The sequence below is a fragment of the Delphinapterus leucas genome, chromosome 2 (assembly GCF_059928025.1).
Source record: "Delphinapterus leucas isolate spDelLeu-1000000601 "Yukka" chromosome 2, BTC_Dleu_Yukka2, whole genome shotgun sequence".
NCBI lineage: Eukaryota > Metazoa > Chordata > Mammalia > Artiodactyla > Monodontidae > Delphinapterus > Delphinapterus leucas.
Genome location: NC_143130.1, coordinates 131,735,107 through 131,761,280, shown reverse-complemented (window position 1 = coordinate 131,761,280; position 26,174 = coordinate 131,735,107). Strand labels below are relative to the sequence as shown.

Below are 26,174 nucleotides of genomic sequence, written 5' to 3'. Positions count from 1 at the left end.
CCGCCATCTTCCCAGAAGTCCTTAACCACTTTTAAATGTACATTTCAGTGGCATTAAGTGGATTCACATTGGTATACAACCATCAGTTCAACCATCTTCAGAGCTTTTGTCATCTTCCCAACATTATTTTATTTTTATGTAGCTAAACTTACGTATCTTTTTTTTTTCTTCTGGAACTCTTGTGTTGTTTTTAGGATGCTTTCTCCCCAAGCTATGGTCCTACAAAGTTCTCCTAAATTTTTTCTACTATTTATATTATTTTATATTAAAACGTTTAATATATTTATGTTAAATGTTTGTAAATGTTTTAATATATGTAAAATTTATTCCTGTATATAGGGTGATGAGATATGGTTCTAATTTTCCTGATGAGTAGCCAGTTTTCCCAGAATCATTATTATTATTATTATTATTTTTTGCGGTACGCGGGCCTGTCACCGTTGTGGCCTCTCCCGCTGTGGAGCAGAGGCTCCGGACGCGCAGGCTCAGCGGCCATGGCTCACGGGCCCAGCTGCTCCGCGGCATGTGGGATCCTCCCGGACCGGGGCACGAACCCGTGTCCCCTGCATCAGCAGGCGGACTGTCAACCACTACGCCACCAGGGAAGTCCCCAGAATCATTATTAAATAAAGCACGTTTTTCGACTATATTGAAGTACTACCTGTGTCATATGTTAATTTCCCTTACGTATCTGTATCTAATTCTAGACTCGGTACTGCTTCTGTTTGTTCATTTCCGTGTCTGTAGTCTTCTGGGCTGTTGATGATGATGACAATTACAGGTGCTTTATTGAAAATTTAACCATTTGGTAAAGCAAGTTGACCCAATTTTCTCCTTGATGATTTTACAACAGTTATAGTTCTATATGAACATAAAAGCCATTTTATCTAGTTAAAAAGATCCTTTTTGTATTCTGATTGGAATTGCATTACATCCACATATTTTTCAGAAGAACTGACATTTTTATGATATGACTTCTTCACTGGTATCATTTTATCAGGACCATACTTGTACTTCCAAAGTCCTAAGTCCTTAAATGAGGTAAGGGTAAAATTTAGAGTTTTCTTTCTGAATCAAAACTGAAATTGGATACTGCTGCTATTAACTCTTACATTGAGTTGCATGATTTAGTTGAGAGCATTCATCCGGGTGAGAAGGAAGAACAAGAGGAAATATGAAGAACCTTGATTCTTTCTTAGTTTAGACAAGCTCTAAACCTGGCTGGGTCTCAGTTTCTTGAGAGTGTTATAATATGCTGATCTCGGAATCCTTGGGAAGTACCCAGGATTAATTATTATAAAGGAGGGGGACATCCCTTTTCTCCATTCTGGGTGAATGTTAACTGATAAAAGATTCTTGCAAAGGGATCTGTGTAACTGAGACCAAGAGTCGAGTTCAAAAATTGTAAAGGCTTGTGAAAAACATTTTACCAAGACAGCTCTCAACTTTCTAAACTTTAATCCCTGTTCTTTTTTTATTTACCACAAATTTGTGGCAAAAGAAGAATGTTTTTGAAAGGAAAGCAAGATATGATCCTTGAGAAAATGGTCTGTTTTCCTCTAAAGCACAGACAGGATAAATATCCCCCCATGCTCTGCTCAAAGAACAGAGACCAGAGAATCCTTAGCACTTGAGGGATAGGGGAGACCACAGATGTAATGGTCTGTACACTGGTCAATCCAGAAACGTGTGAGCGCTGAGGCATCCCTAGGGTAGAGGTCCCAAACCCAGTAGCTACAGGGGCCAGGCAGGTGTGGAAGAAATGATTCACTCTCACAAACAAATATATTTTTTCTTATTTGTCTTAAAATATGCAGTTATTTCTATTGCTTGTATGTTTTCCCACTTTTGATAGAGATATGGGCACATTAAATATGTCACTTTTAACTTTAAGAAAATTAATACTGGAAGAGTGATGATAAAGGGCAACTTTCACTTAGCCTTAGTGTCAGGGAGTGGTAGGGCGTATTGGGTACTGTGATGAACTCACGTACCCAGCCTTATCCACCGTGGACAGCTGCTTCTCAGTCCCAACCCGCTGACGCCACAGACTGCAGGCCCAGGATTGCTAGATTGCCAGCGTTTTCAAGAGGATCTTGGTAACCAGGGTTTTAAAGTAACATTTCCTGATCTGAAGTGTTGGCAGCTGGGTCAAAAATCCTTCAAAATGCTAAGGCCAAACATTTGACCTTAGAGGATGTAGAAGCCTGAGCTTATCACAATGGATAGGTGGGCAGTGAGGACAAAGGGCCGATGACAGGGTGGAGGCGCTGCCCAAGAAGCATGTGTAGCCCTCTCAGCTCTGCGGGGGAAACCAAGCGGGGCTCAGGTTAAATTCAGTGGGTGAAAATAGCATTCTTTTTTTAATGTCAGAGAAAATGCTTCGCTTCGCAGTGTAATAGGAAACATCCATATTCAAAAAGCAGAGAAGATAAAAAGGAGACCAAATTAAAATAGGAGCAGCAAAGGCAGAAACTTTATATAAGAGACACTAAATCTGAGTCTGAGGCGGCCCAGGCTTCTAGATATAGAATAACTGAAGGATGGTGAGTGGCCTGGGAAGAGGCACTGACATCCTCCAGATTGAGCCAGCACAATTCAGAGTGCCGAGGAATAAGACCAGGCCTGAGGCTTTGGTTTCATATACTCATAAACAGGAAGGAATTAGAATTAAAAGAGCCCTGAACTCCATCTTTGTAGTACATATGGTAGTTTAGTCTGTTCTAGTAAGACTCCTATGTATAATAAGCTTGTTGAGTAAGCCTGTGGACAGTCCATCCATCATGTTGCTTGGTTCTTATCTAATTCCTCCCAATGCCCCTAAAGGAACCCATTCAAAGTTGAAGAAGAAACATCCAAACCTTCGTCAATGCAAACATACACAATTTCGGAGCCTTGATCAAGACCTTCAGGCTACCAGTTGCAGACTGGATTCAGGACCAGAGGTGTCCCTCTGAGCTCTGCCCCTGAGGTCAGGGGAGTCAACAGAGAAGAGTACGGTTTGGGGATGCTAAATCTGCCACATCTGGCTCCTGATCTCACCACTGCACTGACGCTGCTTCTGGTGAGGTCACACGAACCCCTTTAGGACGCCCCCGCGGCGCCTCTCAGGCTTCCTCCCACTTGACTCTTCAGCAGCAGCATCACCGTGGACCACTTCCTCCTTCCACGATATCTCTGTAGTGTCACGTTCTGCTGTCTTCTCTCTTATCTTGGGGGACCTTCTTCCCTTTCCCCTCCTCTGCTTCCTCCCCATCTACCACATACCTGGGTGCTGGGGTTCCTTGGCCTCTTCCTTCTCACTCTTCTGGGCAATCACTTCTAGCCATGGCTTTGCTTACACTCATGCTGACTCCCCGGCTTTTATCTTCAATTCAAACTCCAGCCGACCTGACGACTGTATTGGTACCTCAGAGTCCCTGTCAACCCAACGTGCCAGAACAGTAGTTCCTTCCCCCCAAAACCTGCTCCTCCTCTCAGTCATGGCACCACCGTCTACCCCCATTATACAAACCTTTGGTCATTCTTGATACCCTCTCCTGCATCCCTCACCTCCAGTCCATCACCACATCCGGACTATTCTAATAATAAAATCTATCTCCAAACAGTGCCTTTCTTGCCATCTCCCCTGCCTCAGCGCTGGTCCAAGCTCTCAGCTATCAACAGGCTCTTCACTGGTCTCCTCTCACCATATTGCCTCCTCTGAGCCATTCTGTATCCTGCCACCATAGAGAGCTTTTAAAAATCCAAATGGTAAATTACCCCATCTTGCTAAAATTCCTTCCGGTAGCTTCCCATTGCACTTAGGATGAAATGTAAATTTCTTAGTATGTCCTGCAAGGGCCCACAGGACCTGCCTTCTGCCTGTCTCCCTGGCATCAGTTCCATGTGCTTGACACTCAAACCACACCATCCTGCAGTTCCTTAAGTGGCGTTAAGTTCCCTCCTGGCTCAGAGCCAGTCCTCTGCCTGGAAAGCCACCATCTCTGTACCACCACCCCTTCCCTTGGTCTGGTCAGACCTTTCTCACCCTCCAGGACTCAGTTCAAAGTCACTTCCTAAGGACAGTTTCTCTAAAGCAGCCTAGTCTTTTATATATGGAGGGCTCTTCATGGCACTTCTTTGCTTAATGCCCGAGTCCTCCGTCCCATTCACCAGTGTGTCCCTAGTGCCTTGAATAGTGCCAGAGGCTGAGCAGACACTCTCAGATCTTTGTTATAATATACCAAAGAACACAGCCAAGACAGGGACTGGCTCCCAGATACCTGCTGCTCTGGAATGTTCTCAGGTCACCCAGAATCCTGGCTACCTACAGAGAGTTAATAATTTATTTTAAAATATTTATAATTTAACGTTTGTAAGTCCTAATTAGAATTTAGTCTTAGCAATTGATTTTTCTAAATGAAGAATTTTCTGGAAATCAGTTGAGAAATAAGTTATTGGCTATTTGCAGCTACATAAAAGTTGTCTCATGGCAGGGGATAGGAGAGACAAGTGGTTTAAGTGTCACATGACATCTTCCTATGTTGCCAGAAGCATTGGAAGCCCTCGCATTTGACGATAAACGTCACAAGCCTTAAATGTCTATATGCGCCTCAGTGGTATGATGAAAAGTACTCTCACACTCCTGGCAGAGGTGTAAGTATGTTTGATCCTTTTGGAAAGCAGTTCAGCCATATCTGTTTAGAGCTTTATGTTGTACTCTTGGGACTCTAAATGGCGCCCAACTAACTTCTTAAATGGCCACCTTCCCCAAAGAGATCTTCCCTGGGCCACTCACTACTCTCGAGCCAGGTACCCTTTCCTGGGGGCTTTTTGTAACACTTATCACGTCTGTAATTACTTGTTCCACATCTGTCTCCTCTCCTAGGTTCTAAGCTCCTTGAGAGTATGGTCAAGTACTTGCTGTGTCTCTATATCCTTAGGACTAGCAGAGTGCCTTAAGCACATTAAGATAGATGAATACTTGTTGAATAAAATGAATTGAGAAAGTCAGCCTAAATAGAAATAGATTGAACCCCCAATAATAATATTAACAGTTAAGCTTCCTGGAGAGAACAATGTGGCCTGACACTGTTTCATGTGTTTTGTGTTATGAAGCTGTCACAGCAGCCCTTGAGCTTCCTGCTCTCACAGATGGAAAACTGAGGCCTAGAGACATTAAATGAAATTATTCAAAGTTAAGGTCAGCTGGTTAGTAGCTTGTTCATCAAAACCTTATTTACAATACACAAAAATTGGAGAGAATCTCTATGTTATTTGAATAGAATATGCAGCAATTATTAGAATCTAGGTTTTCAAAAGGTGTTCAGTAACAGGAAGATGGGTGTAATATAATATTTACAGTCCCACCCGGTTCAATGGATCCTGCTGTGACAATGCTTTTTACCTGCTACATGGTCCCCATGCTTGGGTTGCAGAGTTATAGCTCTTTTAGTTCATACCAGGGTGTCAGGTGGGGCAGAGGCGGGCCAGACGTAGAAACGGACATCTGGAGGGTGCGAGTGTTTCAGGGAGAGAACTGGGTGAACAGGTCCTGAAGCGAGAGGGAGTGTGAGCCTTTGAAGAAGTGAGAGAAATTCAGTGTGTCTAGGGTTTAAGAGATGGGGCTGCAGAAGTAAGCAGAGGTCAAACTGAGAGGATATTTGGGTTTTATCCTGAGGCAGCAGTGCCCCTGGTGATCACTGCAGGTATGGATGGGACAAGTTGGAGGTGCCAGTCTTGGCATCTGAGAAGGTCCAGGTATTTGTTTCGGTGGAATTGATACATTTGTACTTTTGCTAAAAAAAGTTGGCCGAAGATGTGAGGACTACATATGGAACATGGAAAATGAAAAGAATCTAAGATTTGAGGTCTGGGCCTTCGGACAGTTATTTTTCAGAGGCTGTAAGAAAATCTCTGCTTTCCGCTAATTGTCATAAAGCTGCTATTTACCCCCTTTACACTTGGTCGTTTGCTTTCTGTTTGAGACATCTGAGCCAATGCAATTCTTTGGTTTAAAACAGCAGTCAGTTCTGTCCTCCTATATCTGGAAAGCGTTAGTTCAGGCTAAAAGTTTCCAGCTATGGGAACATAAATCTGGGGCTTTAGAGCTTGGAGTGCCTTCTGTTCTAAGGCCCAAATGTGGCTAATGGGCTTTAGAGTGTCTTGGCTGTTTTATATTTGTTTCATCAAGTGTAATCGCTGGAGCAGGAATTTCACATCTGGAAGATAGAGGGGTTTTACAAAGAAAATGAGAAAATAATTGTCTTTTTTAGTATTTCTCTTGCTGACTGTTTCTCTTCTCACTATCTATACAAATGTGCTAGAGTGTGCATTTCAAGAACTTCAGTTTTTCTCCTTCTGTCTTTTATCATTTTTGAAATATCTGTCTACCTATGATTAATACCTCTGTCTACATATCAAATCACCTGGAGAATTTGGGGGGAAAAACCAGATGTCTGGGCCCCTGTCCAAGACCAATTCAGGATCTCTGGACGTGGTGCCGGGGCATCTGCAGTTTTCAAAAGTCCCCCTGGTGATTCTCCTACAGGGTTATTATCTAGTGCTGCATTAACAAACCTCCTCAAAACTTGGTAGCTTAGGGCTTCCCTGGTGGCGCAGTACTTGAGAGTCCGCCTGCCGATGCAGGGGACGCGGGTTCGTGCCCCGGTCAGTGAGGATCCCACATGACGCGGAGCGGCTGGGCCCGTGAGCCATGGCCGCTGAGCCTGCGCGTCCGGAGCCTGTGCTCCGCAATGGGAGAGGCCACAACAGAGAGAGGCCCGCGTACTGAAAAAAAAAAACAAAACAAAACTTAGTAGCTTAAAAAAGAATGATTTCTTACTTCTCACAGTTGTGCTTTGGCTGAGTGCTCCTTCGGGGGTCTTGCGTGGGCTCGCCCACGTAGCCGAATTAGATGAGGGCTGGCAGGGGCTGAGTGCAGCTGGAACACCTGCGCCCTGCTCTGCTCGTGGTATTTCATCCTGGGCTGGATCTGGGGGGGATCTCATGATTGCTTTGACCACTAGAATGAGGCAGAAGTTATATCACCTGATTCCTGAGACTAGGCCTTAAGAAGCCTTTCGGCTTCCTCTCTTGCTCTCTTAGGTCACTGCCCGGAGGCCTTCAAGCCCTAAAGAAAGTTAACCATTTTTGCTCTCTTCACAGTAGTTTGCTTAGTTGTAGTGTTTCCAGTAGGATCATGGACAGGAGGGGCCAGAAAGCTAAGTACAAGATTTATCTCTGTCAACACCGACATTCATTCCTGCCTGTGTTTTCTAGATACACTCCTTCAGGCATATCAGATTGGAGAGTCTTCCTCATTTTTCTCTTTTAAAAGGTTTCATCAGCCTAGGAAACCTGATTTACTCATTCATTCACAAATAATGATCGAACGCCTATTATGTGCAAGGCCCCATGCTGGGAATACAACATCATTCTGCGTAAACAAGAGAACACAGACCCTGATGTTTGTCATGGTTCTTATATTCTATAGAATGTATCCATTATATCTGTTGGCAGCAGAGGACATTAAACAATCAATTGAACAATTACTTAGTAGGTTTGAAGGATTCCAAAGGATTCATACTTCAGGGGGGGCCACGAGGGACACTGAACCAGTCTAGGGAGATCTCTGTAGGAGGGGACATTTTCATTCTTTTTTCCCAGCCTCCTCATATCTCTCTTTACCTTCACTAACCACCAGGATCATGATCATTTTTCACTTACAGGCTGCTAAGGAACAGCTCATCAAGTGAAGAAAGACAGTGCTATCGACAGCCTCCGTCAATCCAAGACAAGAATTTTTCTAAAGGACAAATAGCTTTCTTCTGTTGGGCCAAAATTAGAGAAAACTCTCTCATGCTTCCACTTTAGCACCTTGCTTTTTGTGTTTTCAGCAACTCAAGCATCCCAACCTCGTCAACCTTATCGAAGTCTTCAGGAGGAAGCGGAAGCTTCACCTGGTGTTTGAATACTGTGACCACACGGTGCTCCGCGAGCTGGACAAACACCACAGAGGGTGAGTGACCTGTCGTTTACAAACAAAACACAGCAAAACACACTAGGGTTTGCGAGGGAAAATGAGTTATGACCCTTTTTCACAGCAGGCAAGGGCAGCCAGTGTTTGGCCACCATACTCTGCTGCTGAGGGGTTACCAGAAATGTTGAGAAAGAAACCATAACTCATCATTTTCATGAAGAAAGCAGCAACTACATTATTCGGTTGAACTTGATTTCTTGGTATATTATCTCTGCATACATGCTATGTCAGTCTCTAGGAAAGAAAAGGAGGGATATTAGTTATTCTGTGCCTGCCTGGGGAAGCATAAGGACTTGGAGGTTGAAAGGAAGAGTTCAAAGACAATGGCTAATAGAAGTTTAAGGCTAAAACAAACGTGGTGTTTTATCTGAAGCAACCCAGGTATCTGGTCTGCTCTACTGGTCAGAATTGTTTTGATTACAAATGACAAAAAACCCAACTGAAGCCGGGTGTAGGTGAAAAAGGAAGTGGTGGTGGCTGTGATTGGAGAGGTGACTCTGGAGGTCCTGCTGATCTTGTAACACATTTCTAGCACAGGCAACACCTTTGTGTGCAGCAGCAGAAGGCTCGGTGAGCAGACAGAGCCTTTGTTTGAAAAAAAAAAAAAAGCAGGGGGTGGGGGTGAGATCCCTTCCTCTGAAGGTCGCTCCTTGCCAGGGTGAGCAGAATGCAGGCTGGATTTTGGCTCCCACCCACTCCTCAGCTGGGTGTCTTTAAGGCAGAGTGCCTTAGGTGGGGCCGTTCTCTCTCTCTCTGTCTCCCTCTCCCCTGCACCAACGACTCCCAACTCTTCCTCTCTGTGTTGGCTTCATTCTGCCTTGGAGTTGAGTCTCCTTTACAGGGTTGATTTTGGAGGGTATGTGTGTGTGCTGTGAGATGGAAGCAGTTAGGAAGGGAAAAGTGTGAACTAGAAAGCATTGCCACAGGCTTTTATCAACCTGTGTAGCCATTCTAGGAGAAAGGAAGTTCTAGAAGAAGGTGGCGTCTGCATACAAAGTCCAGTAGAAGACTGATTGGCTCAGCTCAGGTGATGCAGCTACCCCTGGAACCAGTGACTGTGCCAGAGGGAGAGGGTAGAATGATTACAAGGTCCTAGGAGATATGATTCAAAGTGGGTCAATCAAAGAAGACTTCATGGAGGAGGCGACCTTTGACTTGCAAGGTGAGGAGACTCCAGAGAAGTCGAACAGGGAAGGATATCTCCTCTTCTCTGTCTTTTGCTGTGTTCCTGGGAGCCCAACTTTGGCTGAAGACGCTATGTAGAGTGCACTGGAGATCAGAACGATGGAACGGCACCCCATCCTGGCTCACATTCGCACTCCAGTGGCTGGAGGCTGAGGCTCTTTCAACAAGGCTTTCAAGCCTTGGCCAAGAGCTTGCTCTGCTATGTGGTGGTGCTTATGTATGATCTGCCATGACCTCCGGGCAGATGGGATTAAAGTGGTTCACGGTTCATTAGTGACCATGGCACAGGCTTTTCTTGTTAATTTACACAGCCAGAGAGAGCCAAGAGAACAGACACCTCCCTCCCTTCAGCAAGTCATTGATACAGAGAAATTATGTGTTCAAGGGAGAAAACATTGGCTATGTTGATATTTGCTCTTTTGACAGCTTGCTAGTGACACTTCAATTAAACCTACTAGTATAAGCTACTCGTGCTATGTGGAACTAGGGGGTTGTTGCAGGGAGTTTGATTAATCATGTTAGATTGAGTCACTTAGAAACACTGATTAGTGGGGGGTTGCAAGCAATTGGGAGTCAGTTCTTTTTTAGCATATAGTTTAAGCAGAAGAATAAAAAGACAGGAAGATGAGTGATTAGAGGCTTGGAAGCAGATTTTTTTAACTCCACTGGCTAAAATCTGTTATATATGTTCCAGAAAATGCTTTAATATAGAGGTGGGTTAGAGAAGGGAAAGACTGGTAGACACCTGTGTGGTTAAGTACAAGCAGCTTCATTTCCAAATGACACTGTGCCATGGTTTGTCAAATATAAGATTGACTTAAGGAACACTAATAGCTGAGCAAGTTTGAAAAGTAGGATTTATTCTAAGTCAGATCATATGCATTTACTTTGAAGTTTAAGGATGTGTGTGTGTGTGTGTGTGTGTGTGTGTGTGTTTTAAAAATAAAAGTTACTTTCCATTATCCTGACTATTTGGATCCTCCGATCCTTTAAATGCTATTTCAGAATTTTGCTTGTCATCATTAAGGAGTAAATGTCATTAACTCTGTCAACCAACGATTTTGAAATTCATAGGAAAACTTTATGTTTCAATGTAGAGATCTACAAAATAAAGCTATACTATAAAATAAAACTTTGTGAGTGTATTCCCAGTAAAAGTGGGTCAGCATCACCTGTGTGACCTTTAGCAAGTTGCTTACAGGTGTCCTTACCTCTAAAAATGAGAGTTTAGTACCAGGTAAAATTTAAGAGAACTTCCAGCTCTACAGTGTTATGAGTTGATGATCTAATACCTAGAGCTCAGAAGACTGCAGTTCTCTTTTAGTTTCATATGTGATCTGTTAGACAATATCAACAGAAGATAATGTGCTAATGCTGACGTTTTTCCTGCCTGATGGCAGGTTGGTCCTCCCTGGGTTTGTACATTTACCCCAAGAACGTCCTGTGATCACTATATTTCCAGGTACAAATTTCTAACATATAAAGTGGATCACGCCACACTGCTACATAAGTCATTTAATAGCTCCTCAAAGCTTACTTGTGTGGTAAAAACCCCTAGCATGGGATACAAGATCTCACTCACTCTGCAAGATCACCCCATTTCCCACCAGTTTCCAATCCCATGGAATCATTTGCATCCTAGGCTTTAGGACACCTGGGTTGCCCTACCTTCTGTACTCTGCCTGGCAAACTCCTGCTTGCCCTTGGATACAGCTCAAAGATGACCTCCTTATGATACCTACCTTAGGAGACTCGGGAGTTCCTTCCTGTGGTATCCGTTACATCTTCTGGAATTATTTATGTTTGCCCAGTAAACTATAAAATCTTCAAGGGCAAGAGCTGTGCCTTCCTCATCTGTGTATCCCCAGTAATTTTTAGCTTAATTCTTGGCACTTGGTATATTCTCAATACTTGCTGTGGAGTGACTGAGTCAGCAAACTGATAAATTGATCCTTAAAGATGATTTTAAAGAACAGTAATCATAACAATGTTTTATTTTTCATTTAAAAATAGTTACTTTGATTTAAAATGTCTAAAACCTAATATTGTCAAAGGAAATCATTAGTACACTGCTAGAGCAACCTGTCCAGAGGGAAATTTGGCAGTGGGCCTACTTCTGTTAATTTACCACAAGAAAATAATTGAGTATGTGTGTAAATATTTAGTTTAAAAAGTGTCTATTGTTAAAGTATTGTTTATAATAAAAAAATTGGAAACAACTGAAATGTCCCATGATGGAGGATTGGTTAAGTAAATTATAGTATGTCTTCACAATGGGATACAGTGGAGCTGCTAAGAATCATGCTTATAAGATAAAACAAACATTGACATAGAGAAATGTTCATGAGTGGTTGCAAAATGAAGAAAAAATGCTATAATAAAAAAACGTATTTCACTTTCATAGAATTTATATATAGGTAGAAAACAAAGAAAAGTAATTAATATACACGTTTTAATAGAGATTATCTCTGAGTGATGATTGTATAGATATTTTCCATGTTGTTTTTTTATATTTTCTCCATGTTCCATTTATTACTTTGGCAATGTTTTAATTATTAAAAATAATTCCTGCTAAATCAGACTCAAAGACTTATCTCTACTTTGAATCTGAAACGGATACTAATTTATCTCCTTGTAAGATGTTGGTAACTTCTTGAACTCCTTTGGAAGGCTTTTGGAGAAGATTCACATTCATGCTGCTACTAACAAGCAAGTTTATGCCAGAATATATCCTGTTATAATGGCATAAATACGTGTCCATTATAGTTCCCAGTGCTGTGTTCGTGTTGCTTATATTTGCTCTCAAACAAGCATATTCCTTATCTTCTGTGGGACTGAATGGGCCTTGTACTTATTATTCTATTAACTATTGGTCTCTCCTCTGTCAAAGTTTCGTAAACAACCGGTTTAGGTGTTCTCTCCTCATTTTTCTGCTCCTGTGTAAGTGCAGCGGGACACTTCACCCATTTTTTTCCTGTGCAGATTCCATTACCACCAGATCCTCCTCTGACTCTCATATAGTTTATTCAAAGAACATCTGGTGGGTAAAAGGCATTACTATAAGTTTTCAGTTTCTGACAATGGAATTCCAGGACTTTTCTAAAACTCTAAAAACCTCTTTTTTAAAGTGATGCATTGTTTGTTGTAAAAATGTCAAGCAACACAGAAACATATAGAAATAAAGTTTGAGAAATGGTTTTCTAATTATTTTTCTATGCGTATATATATTTAAAGAGATTGAACTCTACATACTGTTCATTTTGTAAGTGTGTTTGGGAGCTGTCTCCCTATTCATACATACATCTCTACTTTTATATTTTTAAAATGGTATCGAATTCCATGGTGCAAATATACCATGGTTTCTTTATTCAACCCCCCCATTGATAAATATTTAGATTGTTTCTAGTTTTTCTCTAATAATAAGGCTACAGTAAACATAAATATTTCTATAAGATAAATTTCAAAGAACATATTATTTCTATAGGAGCTTGGCCAGCCCTTTTGTCCCCATCTTTGTTGTAACCTTGTGTAGAAATGAAGCTTGAATGGATGTTGATTGTTTGACTTCTTGTAATGTGACAAATATTAGAGGAGCAGTGGTGGAAAGGACCGTTACTGTATTGAGAACCTGGGAAGAGATCCATGGTCTTTCTTTGTCATCTCTCTCGTCTCTCTTATTTCTGAAGACGTGTTTAAAATGCAGTTTAATCTGTTCACTTTCACACAGCAGTTGTTTAGGTTTCTCCCTGTTCATTTCAATTTTGTTATCAGGACATTAGGGTCATAGTCCATCCGTTCCAAAACTTGGAAGGAGAGACAGAAGTTTGCTTTCTGGGAGTTATTTTGTGAAACCAACACATTATGCATCAGGGCAGAGATATGCAAAGCATCCTTAAAGGGATAGGAGGCTGCCGGGCTGGTTAGATGTGACTGATCACACACATTTTATCTAAGGACGACAGCTTCCTAATTTGGAGATGGGTGCAACTAAACTGTCTCAGCATAAAGGCAATAACCAGTCAAACTGTGTACTTTCTCTCATTCCAACTCTTTGCTCACCAAACACCATTCTCATTAGAACTTGAGTTTCTCTGTGGAATTGCCTACAACGAGAGCATAAGCTGGCACTCAGAATTTAAAGATGGATGAATAAATTAGCATTCTGGCTTTATATATCAGGCTAGTAAATTTGTGTAATGTTCGCCTGCCCCTTTGAAATGGATGCTGTCTTGGTGTGCTGACAAAACTAAGTGTCTGTATATGAAAACCTGAAGACCATTGTAAAAGGAGCCAGGCTGCTGGCTGCCCTACCAGACGAAGCAGCACATTCTCCGTGTTGCTGTGATGAAATGACTTTTCCCCCCAATTCTGTTCTTCACTTAATATTTTCTCATATGCATTTCTCTCCGCCACGCCCCACCCTCCTGCCCGCCTCTCCTCTCGGCAGGCATGTGGGATCTTAGTTCCCAAACCCAGGATCTAGCCTGCGCCCCCTGCAGTGGAAGCACAGAGTCTTAACCACTGGACCGCCAGGGAAACCCCTCATGTGCGTTTCTAAATATGTTGCAGTATAATTTTTAGATCTATTATTAACTGTAAGATATTACATCTAGTTACATTACCATCTAACTTCCTCCATTGTGGAATATTGAGGCCATTTTCAGTGTCTTGTCTGATAAATGATTCTACTCTCAAAATCTTCCTACAAAAAGATTTTTCCTCTTTTGCACTTTTTCTTTAGAAGTTCTCAAAATGGGATTATCGGCTCATAGGGTTTGTCAAACTGAACCAATTCACCTTATCACCAATGTTGTGGATTTATATATATTTTTTCCTTATGGTCATGCTACTTTGGTTTCTATTATTGAAATATTTGATGAATGAATTCCTTCAAACATACAAGGTAGAAATAATAGCAATCCTACACAAACTCTTTCAGAAAATATAGAAGGAAGAAGTACTTTCCAAATCACATTGAGAGACCACTATAACCTGATACCAAAACTAGATGAGGACATTTCAAGGAAAGAAAATGACAGGTGAATATCCCTTGTGAACTTAGGTGTAAAAAACCTTAGCAAATTAAACCTAGCAATGTAATGGAATAAAAATAGTGATGTTCTACTATTTCTTGATGTATTAATTTTTAGACATTTTTAGACATTATCTACAGACTATTCTGATAGATGAGGATTTAGCTCTCTTACACCATTATTTCCTCTGCTTCCCCTTCTCCCCCCAAATAGTTACATTAAAATTTTATTAATTCAGCATTCACTGTTCCCATTATTATGCCTATGTAAATATTACTTATAGCTGCGCATTTTACCATACTAGGGTTTCTTTTTGTATTTTTTCTGCAAATTATGTTTGCCTTGCTTTTTAAATTTGCTTAGTATTCTATTGCTAACTTTTCCCACTCTTTTTAATAGTCTCTCAGCATACTTTTCCACAGGATAATCACATCAGGTAATCCATTAGTTCACTTTTTTGCCCCCTTGGTGATATCCTGCCTTTAGACCCCCATTCTCCATCTGTTTGGCTTGCTGTTCTCCAAGCCCGCTGACCAGCTGTCCTCCTGGGACTTCCCTTCGCTGTCATCCTTTGAATCCCCTCTTGGAATTTCTCTATAGTTTGATTCACCACTTCCTGGATCTCCGGTCTTCCTCTTTCTGGGTTTGCTTACTTAGCGTGGCCAAGGATCTCTGTCTCCAATTGGCTAAAATGATGATACAGTCACACAGAAATCTAGACCACAGATATTTCTAATGATACCCCGTCACTCCTTGGAGCCAAACACTTGGGAAGCTTTTATGTTCCTGGGGGTGAAACAAAGTCCCCAAAGCAGGCAGGAGGAGTGCTGTGAGGTCACACTGGTGGAGGACCCAGGAGTGCACTTCTCCTGCACCTCTTCCCACGAGTGGAAGATGGATTCCATTTCACCCTCCCTGGAGGGAGTACCTCTGTCAAGTTGGACCACAGCTCAGTGGGCTCCAGAGGGACAGCTGTAGCTCTCACCTGCTGTCACCATGTCTTGTCTTGTACTTTTATTTTCCCAAAGATACTATAAGCTGCCTGAGGGCGAGATGATGTCTTATTATATTTAGATTGAGCTTCAGTGTCGTTCTAGTTAGGTTTTAGGAGAGAGTGAAATAGATGGGTGTGTTTAATCCACCATCTTAACCCAGAAGTCCTTTGAAGCACTTTTATCAGTTGGCTTCAGTGACACTGTGTTCTCTTGACTGTCATCTTAGTTCACTTGGTGTTCAACCCTAGTCTCTTGCTGGGTCCCCCTCCTCTTTCTGAACTCTACATGTTGCAGGGCCTCAGGGCTTGACCTTCTCTTCTTTTTTCTGGATTCATTCCTTAGGTGGCTTCATCCACTCCTAGGCCTGTAAATCCCATCATTATGCTTATGCTTCCCAAATTTATCCCTCTGGACCTTCCTTCTGAATTCAGAACTCCTTTCCCAGAGTCTTCCCTTGCATGGCTGAGAAGCATCTCACCCATCCACCCTCCCTTCCCCTGCCCGGCTTCTCCCCAAGCATTCTCCACAGTAAAGGGCCCCACCATAAACCAGCAACTTAGGCTAATTACTTGGTGTCATTCCTTGATTTCTCTCTGAATCTCACATCCAATCTCTCAGAAAATCCTGAAGACTCTATTTTTAAAATATAGTCCAAATTGGGCCGCTTCTCATCACCTTAACCACTCCGTCAGATGTTGCCCTAAGCAGAAAAGCTTTCTGGAGCATGTGTATAAGATAGCACCCTTTTCAGCACAGCGCCCTCTGTACATATGTGAGTATCCAGTCCCAGTGAGGCGCCACAGAATAGATTCTATTTTTCTTCCTTTCCATATCTGTAACTCCCTCCACCAACAGTGAAAAACCTGGCTCCTATCATCCTCAGCTAAAAGGGGTCTTAGAGATAGAATCTGAGGCCCTGGCACTCCAGAGCAGAAACAGAGTAATCAAGAAGGGAAGTGAGGGACTTCCCTGGTGGTCCAGTGAGTGGGACTCCGTGCTCCCGATACAGTAGGTCCGGGTTTGATCCCTGGTCGGGGAACTAGATCCCTCATGCGTGCGCAACTAAGAGTCTGCATGCCGCAACTAAGAAGTCTGCATGCTGCAACTGAAAGATCATGCATGCCCAGCGAGGATCCCGTTTGCTGAAGCTGAGACCGGCTCAGCCTAAATAAATAATAAAATATATATAAAAAAAAAAAGTGGAGTGAGTAGCTGACCCAAGACGACACTAGGTAGCTTGAACAGAATTTTTACGTTTGAAAACTGTGTAACAAGGTGCTTAGTGTTAGAGGAGCGCTAATGATACGCTATTATAATTTACTTTTAAATGCTCTTTTTGCGTAATTTCTTTTTTTTTTTTCCGCGCCACGCGGGCCTCTCACTGCTGTGGCCCCTCCCGCCGCGGAGCACAGGCTCCGGGTGTGCAGGCTCAGCGGCCATGGCTCACGGGCCCAGCCGCTCCGCGGCATGTGGGATCCTCCCGGACCGGGGCGCGAACCCGTGTCCCCCGCATCAGCAGGTGGACTCTCAACCACTGCGCCACCAGGGAAGCCCCGTAATTTCTTTTGGGAAATGTTCTTAGAGACTAAAATTGCCTGGTACTGAATAACCTTATATTAATACTTAATTCATTACATAATCAACATATATTCTATTTTTTTCTGGGTAAAAAATTGAGGCTGGGGGAAAGCACGTCCCCTGAAATGTCCTCTTCTTAGTTGTATCTTTCTAGGCCTTCTTTCTAGACAGGTGAGATTTTCTGGCATTTGTACCTTTATGTCGCTAGAATAAGGAAGGGAGTTTGGAGAAAAGCTACTTCAGCCCAGGAATGTCCCAGCTCTTCTTTATGGAAGTGGCCTCTTCATTTCCTCCACATTGTCCCACTGTTCCAGCTTCCCCTTATCTGCTTGAAAGGATTTCCTGAACATCTGGCCTGTGACAACAGTGGTCTCATAGCCCCTCCCGGAGGCTGGAAGTGACTTTTTTGGGTCACCTTGACACAAGTACTCCAGAGCTTCCTCCCTGGTGTACATATTAGTTCTGGCTGAGGATCACAACATTGTTTAATGTTTGATTTGTAAAAACAGTTAAGTCTAACTGGTGGGCGGGGGTCTTTGAAAATAAATGTACTCTCTCTGTAGTTCGTTTTGCTCATTGCCTAATATTTTTTTTAAAAAATGCTCTCGGAGCAGGTACCGTTTTCTGATTCACACAAAGGACCTACTGGGGCCACTGTTTGCCCTGGTTATGTAAGCTTAGAGTCAGGGAGGAAGTGCTGGGAGCAGTGGCATGAGGTTTAGATGCTGTAATAGAGGACAGGGCAGGGAGATGTGAACAGGATGCAGCCAGCTACCAGAGAGGAATGGTGTGAGGAAAGAACCAAGATGCCTATGTGGGCGTCTACTTATTATGACCTTCTGTTGCCTGGTGTGCAATGTAAATCTCTTCCTTACCATCAGTAAAATCTTCATTACCTTAAAAAAAAAAGTGCTGGGGCTTCCCTGGTGGCACAGTGGTTGGGAGTCCACCTGCCAATGCAGGGGTCACGGGTTCAATCCCTGGTCCGGGAAGATCCCACATGCCGTGAAGCCTAGAGGGGAGTCCGCGTGCAGCAACGAAGACCCAATGCAAGCATAAATAAATAAAAAATTTAAAAATTAAAAAAAAAGTGCTGCCTAGGGGATCTGAAGAAACCATGTGCCCACCTGTGGAAGATGAGTTAGGCTTCAAGGCCATCAGTTGGGGCAACTTGAAAAAATAAACAGCATCTTTCATGCTTGATATTTACTAATAACTTGCCATCAACAAAAAGCTCCTTTTTTGTTACCTGCCTGGTAACTTGAGACAGAGCTCAAGTTACCAGGCAGGTTCCCAGTGGTGCCACAGATGTTCGAGGTAGGTGGTCTTAAGTACCCGTTGAAATCCCTTTGGGTCTTCCTGGTCCCTCCCTATAGACGTAGATGTTACATTGTTGTTACCTTGCTGTCCCTGGAATTCAGCAGTGTTCTGATCATGTGTTCTCTACACTTTGGACCCCTGGAATGCCTGTCGCATGAGTTAGATGACTGTATGTGTGACCTAGGATTTTCCACTACTTAAGCCTGTCTTGGTTTGCTTTTTTCTTTTTTTGAGCTGAATTCCATGGCAACACTAAAGAATGTGTCTGTGTTGCTTTTTTTTTTTTTCAATAGGGTACCAGAACATCTTGTGAAGAACATAACTTGGCAGACATTGCAAGCCGTAAATTTTTGCCATAAACACAATGTAAGTCTCATGATCTCCCTCTAAAAACCAGAAGGCTGCCCTTAAGCTGAGATGGAGCCTTTGTACGAAGTTTATATCATACTTTTGTGGATAGAATTTTTTACCCAAATCTTTGTAAGCCTGGCTGGGGTAAGTAGACGCTAAAAATGCCAACCTAGCTAGTCCTTCTTGTTCAGGTTTTAAAGATGCATTTTTATGATTTTAAGAAAGTAGTTATTTTTACGTTGCTTAGGAACTGCTCAGATTTAAGGTAGAATCCCATTCACTTGGAGTCCGTGTTGGTCTGGAACCCTCAAAATACTCTGAAATTGGGGAGGGGAACCCCAGGTGGCTTATGCTTGTTGAGTGCAGTACGTGGAGTCTCAAGTGCCATGCACACGTACTAGTGTCTGCATTGGTGAGATAGAGGTGCCAAGTCTGCAACAAAGCAGCCAGTGGAAACCTCTAGCACTCCCAGCCACAGCGAGGCTGGCGGGAAGCACAGTGGACCGCTGCCCAGGTGGTGTGACTTCACAGATGCTGGGAACCCTGCTGTTCCTTCCAATACAACATGGCCCAGTCCCTGTGCACAGAAGCCAGACTCCAACATCAGAGCTTCATTTTGGCCACAAGGGCAATTTACCGCAATATGTCATCCTGACAACAGCCAGGGTCCAATTTCACTGGTGGGGCTGAATCCCCTTCCTCACGCTGTTCTAAATGGTTTTTTTTTTCCCTGAAGCTGCCTTCCCAGAGAAGGAAATACGAGAGTAGGCGGCACTTCTCCCGGCTGTTCCTCCACCTAGCTCACGGCTACAGTCCTTGTCCAAATGCATGCATAGCAGGGAGCATGGACACCTTATAGGTACTGCGAGTGAGGGCTAGCAGTTTCCTGAGAGCAGGTTTTAGGATGGGGGAGCAAGAGAGACTGCAGAAAGGCCCTGGTGGGGAAAAGCGGAGACACTAAGAACAAATATAACGCATACCACAGTTCCCTGGAGAGCCCCTGAAGCTGTTTGGCCACGTGTGCATGGGGGGAGGGTTGTAGAAACTTGTAAAGAATTCCCAGAGCAGAATAGGAGCACATTCTTGCTTACAAGTACTTCTGACCATCTGTCATCATGATATTCAGGGGTGCACTCATTTATGGTAATATTTGAAGCCAGTGGTAAAAAAAAAGTGGAGATCTCAGGGCCATTATTTGCTGAGAATCAGATAGATTGTAATAAAATAATTCAGTTATTTCCCCCCAGTTTTTCCAGAATAATAAATACCCATGGGGAAACACACTGAGGTCTCACCCCGAAGATCCTTTGGAGTGAGAACTAGGCCAGGCCCAAGAGGAAACTGTGTCATCTCTCCAGATTCTGGAGAGTCAAGAACATCCCAGGGTATCAGCCGCAAGCCAGAGAGGGCCTCTCAGATTGCAGAAGTCTCCAACATTCTCCTCTAGAGAGGAAAACACTTGGAAGAAGGGAAGGTTATTAGGAACCTGAACAGTACTATGACCCCACGGTTGTTTTTATGTAATTTTAATTAGGTTGTTGATTTGTTCCTTGCCAAAAAATTGTTATTTAATAAGAAAATCATGTGAAGATTCTTAAACATTCTTCCAGCATCACCCTGTTAAGCAATGTCAGCTGTAGTCTGGAAACCAAAGGTGATTTGTGTCTAAACTCTGGCATGGGGACTACATCCCGTGGGGTGGAGGCACAGAAAGAAGGCTGGATGTGTGTGAGATGGAGCTGACATCTAGCGACTCCCCAGAGGGTGAGCACTGCCTGCTCTTATTTATCTAGTGGGGACGAATGTCAGAGCTGGAAGGGAGGTCTCTTGGCAAGCTGCTGCTTCCCGCCCTTCTCTTTCCCAGCTTATCTCAGTAGGCCCAGGGCTTGTCCTGTTTACCAGGCGGAATGTGTTCTGTTCTCAGTTAAACAACTGGATTGTGAATTCTGCTTAGGCACCAACTTGCAGCTCCTGCAGCCATGCTGCAGGCCTCACCCAGAGCCTTTTAACATTTTCCCTGTCACCTAAGGTAGCCAGATGAAATACAGGACACCCAGTTAAATGTGAATTTCAGGTGAACATTCATAACCCTTTAGTATAAATATGTCCCAAACATTGCGTGGGGCATACTTATACTAAAAGATTATTTGTTTTTTATCTGGCTACCCTACTTTCATTTTTCCTTTCACACTTGTTGGTCTTTAGGGGCCCTTCAGGAATTTGGGCTGACTCAGGCTGTGATGGGCATGGTACTAGGTTTATGGTACTAGGCTGCTGTTCTGTAGTCTGTTTTCCAAAAGGCCAGTGAGAGGTTCAAACGATTTCTCAAATATTTGCTAAATATTCATATGTTTTATTTAGTCCATGTATTGTAGTTGCTCCTTTCTAATCTGCTTTGGTTTGGTGTTTGTGATTAGTGCATACACAGAGACGTAAAGCCAGAAAACATCCTCGTCACAAAACATTCTGTGATTAAGCTTTGCGACTTTGGATTCGCTCGGCTTTTAAGTGAGTATTGAAGTTTTCTTTAGTTAAGTGTCAAAGCTGGAAAGATTTTTAACATGATAAAGAATCTAAATGCTATAGAAAGCTGGTTCCTGTATATTTAGGGCATAAGCTTGCTATAAATTACACGTCTGCAATTAATTGAAAACATGTCGATATACACTGGTTTAAAATGTATGCTATCTGTCAATTTTACCACAGTAAAGTGCTTATTAAAAAGTATGTTACCCTCCTGGTTTCTACCATGTTTTGCTAAAATAGTACATTTTAGAACTACTGTTTTAGAAGAGTGGTTTTCAACCTCGGCTGTAGATTAGAATCATCTGGGAAACTATAAACTCTAACTATAAAAACTATACTGATACCCCTCCAGGGATTCTGGTTTAATTGGACTGGGGGGGGTACCCAAACATCAGTAATTTTTAAAATACTGTATTCCAAGTGATTTTAATGTGCACCCAGTATTGTGAACCACTGATTTAGGAAAACCACAGATGGAACACAAGCTTGATTTCTCAGGTCTTCCCCCTCCTGGTTTTGATTCCTCGCTTGCACTGCTCTCTCTGTTTTCCATGTCCCATCACTGGCCAGCTGGACCAAGTGACTACTACACAGACTATGTGGCCACCAGGTGGTACCGCTCCCCAGAGCTGTTGGTGGGGGACATGCAGTACGGCCCCCCAGTAGACGTTTGGGCAATTGGCTGTGTCTTTGCTGAGCTGCTGTCAGGAGTGCCTCTGTGGCCCGGGAAATCAGATGTGGATCAGCTCTATCTGATTAGGAAAACCTTGGGTAAGTGGTGTTTCTGTCCCGCCTTTTGGAAACTGGATAGTTTTACCCGTGTCAGTGCTGGGCAGAGCCAAGTTCCTAGTCTAATCTAATGCCCTTTACAGTCACAAAGAGGGAAAGTCTCAATGAAATGGCTCCATTAAAGGTGTCTGGGTTTGTTTTAAGAAAAAGAATCAACAATTTTGAGTATGTTCTAATTGTCCAAAAAGACACAAGATTCTCTCTTCAACATAGTTTGGATCAAGTTAAACTCCGAATAATGATGATAGCAACAATAAAAACATACATTTCTATAAGGGCCTAGCAGTCTACAGAATGCTGTTGTGTTTCGCTTCATTTATTATGATGTGGTAATTCATTCTCTGGATGTCCTCGACTCCAGCCTGTCAGGCTAGTTCGGATTATTCAGATGCTATTTAGAAGATGCTCAACCTTCTAAGTGTCGGGAAGAAAGCCTGGTTCTTCTTATGTCACCCTTCTTGTTTTACTTTCCCACCCCCAAAGTCCTTTCCTTTGTTTCTACTCTTGGGGAATAGGGGGGAGGAGAAGAGAGGGAAGGAAGGGACAGATGAACAGATCTGTGAGCAGTCATTGATCCCTTCAGAAGTCAGGGAGTTGAGCTATGACTCCCAGTTTGAAGCAAACTTTTTTTCCTTGAAACTCATGTAGCGTCTGCTGTTGCCATGTCTTGTCTTGTACTTGTGTCTTGTGCTTGCATCATTCCAAAGGTGCTGTAAGCTGCCTGAGGCTGAGATCCTGTCTTTTATTTCTATTTATCCTCCACCAACATCTGCACACAGTAGGCAGTAAATATTTGCTGGTAGCTTTTGTTGAGTGACTTGTAAGTCACCTTGGAGCCCTGCCAGGGGCACTGTGTTTTCCCAGTGATTTTAGGGCACTATGTCCATGTCCTACCCCCCAGCTCTCTGGTGGAAGAAGGTTATTAAGGTACAGACAGTGTGCTCATGAGGAAGCTCACTGAGACCTGGGACAAGGCATTAGAGAGCATATTTTGTCTGCTCGTCCAAAATGGGCAAGGACAGCAGTTTTTGGATTTGAGTGAAAGGTAAAGTTCCGAGACAAACTGGTAAATTTAGCCAACTTGATACCCTGAGGTTGGAACTCCAGCCCAGTCCAATAGCAGCGTTTCCGGGGCCCTGGCTGGCAGGCTTTCACTGTTCACTCTGCTCTGGGAAGTGGGCCTGGGTGTGCCAGGGGTGCCCTTCTGAGCATCTCCATCTGTTCTCTGAACAAAATTCCTCTTCAGATGTCATATCCCTGGAATTTTACATGAGGGCGATTTTAGCTTATTTGGCTGAAATGTGGGCAGGTGAGCCTCACATAATCCCCCAGAATATAGAAATGCTCCTTTTGTTTTATTACTTCACATCTTTAGTGCTTCTAGACAGTACATAAAGTGGGATTTCCAAGTGATTGCTATTTGGTAAAACAAGTAAAGGTGGTTCCAATTTGGAAACATATTCCTTCTAGCTAGATCTTTCATGCTTTGTTTCCTCCCTCCCTCCTTCCCTTTCTCTGCTCCTTTCCTAACCCTTAACCCTTCCTTTCTCAGATATTTATTGAGTGCTTGCTACGTGTCAGGCCCTGTTCTAAGCGCTAGGCCAATACACTTTTATCTCGACCCATCAGCATTCAGTGAACACGATTTTGATTTGTGGTTGTTGCACTTTTGCTATTTTTTTAAATTTAATTTAATTAATTTAATTTTTATGCAGCAGGTTCTTATTACTTATCTGTTTTATACATATTGGTGTATACATGTCAATCCCAATCTCCCAATTCATCCCACCACCACCACCACCACCCCCCGCCGCTTCCTCCCCTTGGTGTCCATACGTTTGTTACATCTGTGTCTCTATTTCTGCTCTGCAAATGGTTCATCTGCACCATTTTTCTAGATTCCACAAATATGCATTAATATACGATATTTGTTTTTCTCTTTCTTTCACTCTGTATTACAGTCTCTAGGTCCATCCATGTCTATACAAATGACCCAATTTCCTTCCTTTTTATGGCTGAATAATATTCCATTGTGTACATGTACCACATCTTCTTTATCCGTTCGCCTGTTGATGGGCGTTTAGGTTGCTTCCGTGACCTGGCTATCGTAAATAGTGCTGCAGTGCACATTGGGGTGCATGTATCTTTTTGAATTATGGTTTTCTCAGGGTATACGCCCAGTAGTGGGATTGCTGGGTTGTATGGTAGTTCTAGCTTTAGTTTTTTAAGGAGCCTCCATACTGTTCTCCATAGTGGCTGTATCAATTTGCATTCCCACCAACAGTGCAAGAGGGTTCCCTTTTCTCCACACCCTCTCCAGCATACATTTGCTATTTAAAAAAAGCCATTATTTGTTAGTGTGTGTATGTGTGTGTGCACACACACGCTTCTGAGTTGTTTGGTTTGGACTCCTCAAACATTTTGTGAGCCTTTGAGGGGCAAGAACGTTGCAGCCTTTAGTTTCCGTTCATGCCTCCTCTGTGCCTAACACAGTACTCCACCCACTGTGGGTCTCGGCACAGTTTGTTGAAAGTTCCCTCAGTGCCTCTCCCTCTGATTGGAGAAGCAAATTGCAGCCTTTGTAGGTATAGGCACTGACCAACACAGCACCAGTGGAAGGAAACCGTAGAGCAGTGCTTGCTAAGTGATCTAATTTTCTTTGAGAGGATGAAAAAGACTTTATTTTCTATTTATTTCTTTTTTGTGGGTTTTTTGGGTTTGTTTTTTTTAATTTTTATTGATGTATAGTTGTTTTATAATATGTTAATTTCAGGGAGCTATACTCAGTATTTTGTAATATATACAACCTATCTAATTTTACCTTTCTCTTTCTTCTTGTCCAAAGGAGACCTCATTCCTAGGCACCATCAAGTATTTAGCACAAATCAGTACTTCAGTGGGGTAAAAATTCCAGACCCTGAATATATGGTGAGTGACCCACTTTGGAAAGAGCTCTGCATGTCAGAGCTAAGGTTACCAGGGTGTTTAAGGGGGGATCATTCTCACTCGATGAATATACATGAGGAGTTGCAGGCTAACTAGGTTTTGGTAGTTATGCACCAGCCTGAGCCCCATGGTCCACTTGGCAACGGAAGATCAGTCTAAGAGTAAAAAAGAAAACTGGGGCAAATTGGCTAGCAAGATCATGGCCTTCAGTGCTAAGTTACAGATTGCTGATAGCCGAGCTTTGCCAGCATGTTGGACAGGAATGCAGAGCTACCTGCCCCAGCCTCACCTGTCCTTCATCATTTTCAGCAGTGGAAGCTATGAAGCTCAGAGCCAATTAACTTTTAGACAATGACTCATCCAGGGAAAATCCAGCGTTGTCCAAACCCCCTACTCTACTGTGCTTTCACTCCCAGACTGGGGGAACACGGTGATGAACTTCTTGGCCAGCCTTACTCTCATACCTGTCCCCTATGGCCAATGTGTGGAAAACACTTAGTTTTCAAAAATTGAAGAAAATTTAAAACGTGCATATCCTAACCCACTTTCAAGAATTTATTCCAATGAAACTATTAGACAAAAGCATAAAGATATGACATTCTTCTTTTTAATTGGGGTATAGTTGGTTTACAGTGTTGTGTTAGCACAGCAAAGTGGAGTGCCCTGTGCTATACAGCAGGTTCTCATTTTATACATATTAGTGTATATGTGTCAATCCCAGTCTCCCAGTTCATCCCACCACCACCCCTCTTCCCCCTTGGTGTCCATACGTTTGTTCTCTACATCTCTGTCTCTGTTTCTACCTTGCAAATTGGTTCACCTGTACCCTTTTTCTAGATTCCACATATATGCGTTAATATACGATATTTGTTTTTCTCTTTCTGACTTACTTCACTCTGTATGACAGTGTCTAGGTCCATCCACATCTCTACAAATGACCCAGTTTCATTCCTTTTTATGGCTGAATAACATTCCATCATATATATATACCACATCTTCTTTATCCTGTCATCTGTTGATGGACATTTAGGTTGCTTCAGTGACCTGGCTATTGTAAATTGAGCTGCAATGAACACTGGGGTGCATGTGTCGTTTTGAATTGTGTTATCTCAGGGTATATGCCCAGAAGTGGGATTGCTGTGTCATAGGGTAATTCTATTTTTAGTTTTTTAAGGAACCTTCATACCGTTCTCCATAGTGGCTCTATCAGTTTACATTCCCACCAACAGTGCAAGAGGGTTCCCTTTTCTCCACACCCTCTCCAGCATTTATTGTTTCTAGATTTTTTGATGATGGCCATTCTGACTGGTGTGAGATGATATCTCATTGTAGTTTCGATTTGCATTTCTCATGACATTCTTTAATAGAAATCATTTCCTTTAGTGTTCCATCAGTAGGGAATTAATTAAATAAGTTATGGTATGTCCT

General features: G+C 42.7%; 1 protein-coding gene across 3 annotated transcripts in view; it reads left to right on the top strand.

Annotated features, from left to right (window-relative positions):
- Positions 1–26,174, top strand: part of CDKL1 (cyclin dependent kinase like 1) — a 69,101-nt gene that overhangs the window by 34,365 nt on the left and 8,562 nt on the right. For all 3 annotated transcript variants that reach the window (XM_030763418.2, XM_089906166.1, XM_022570615.3), the window contains 5 exons: positions 7,881–8,002; positions 18,428–18,500; positions 20,903–20,993; positions 21,582–21,782; positions 24,646–24,728. In XM_030763418.2, coding sequence (XP_030619278.2) covers positions 7,881–8,002; positions 18,428–18,500; positions 20,903–20,993; positions 21,582–21,782; positions 24,646–24,728 — 570 coding nt within the window. The remainder of the gene's footprint in view (positions 1–7,880; positions 8,003–18,427; positions 18,501–20,902; positions 20,994–21,581; positions 21,783–24,645; positions 24,729–26,174) is intronic.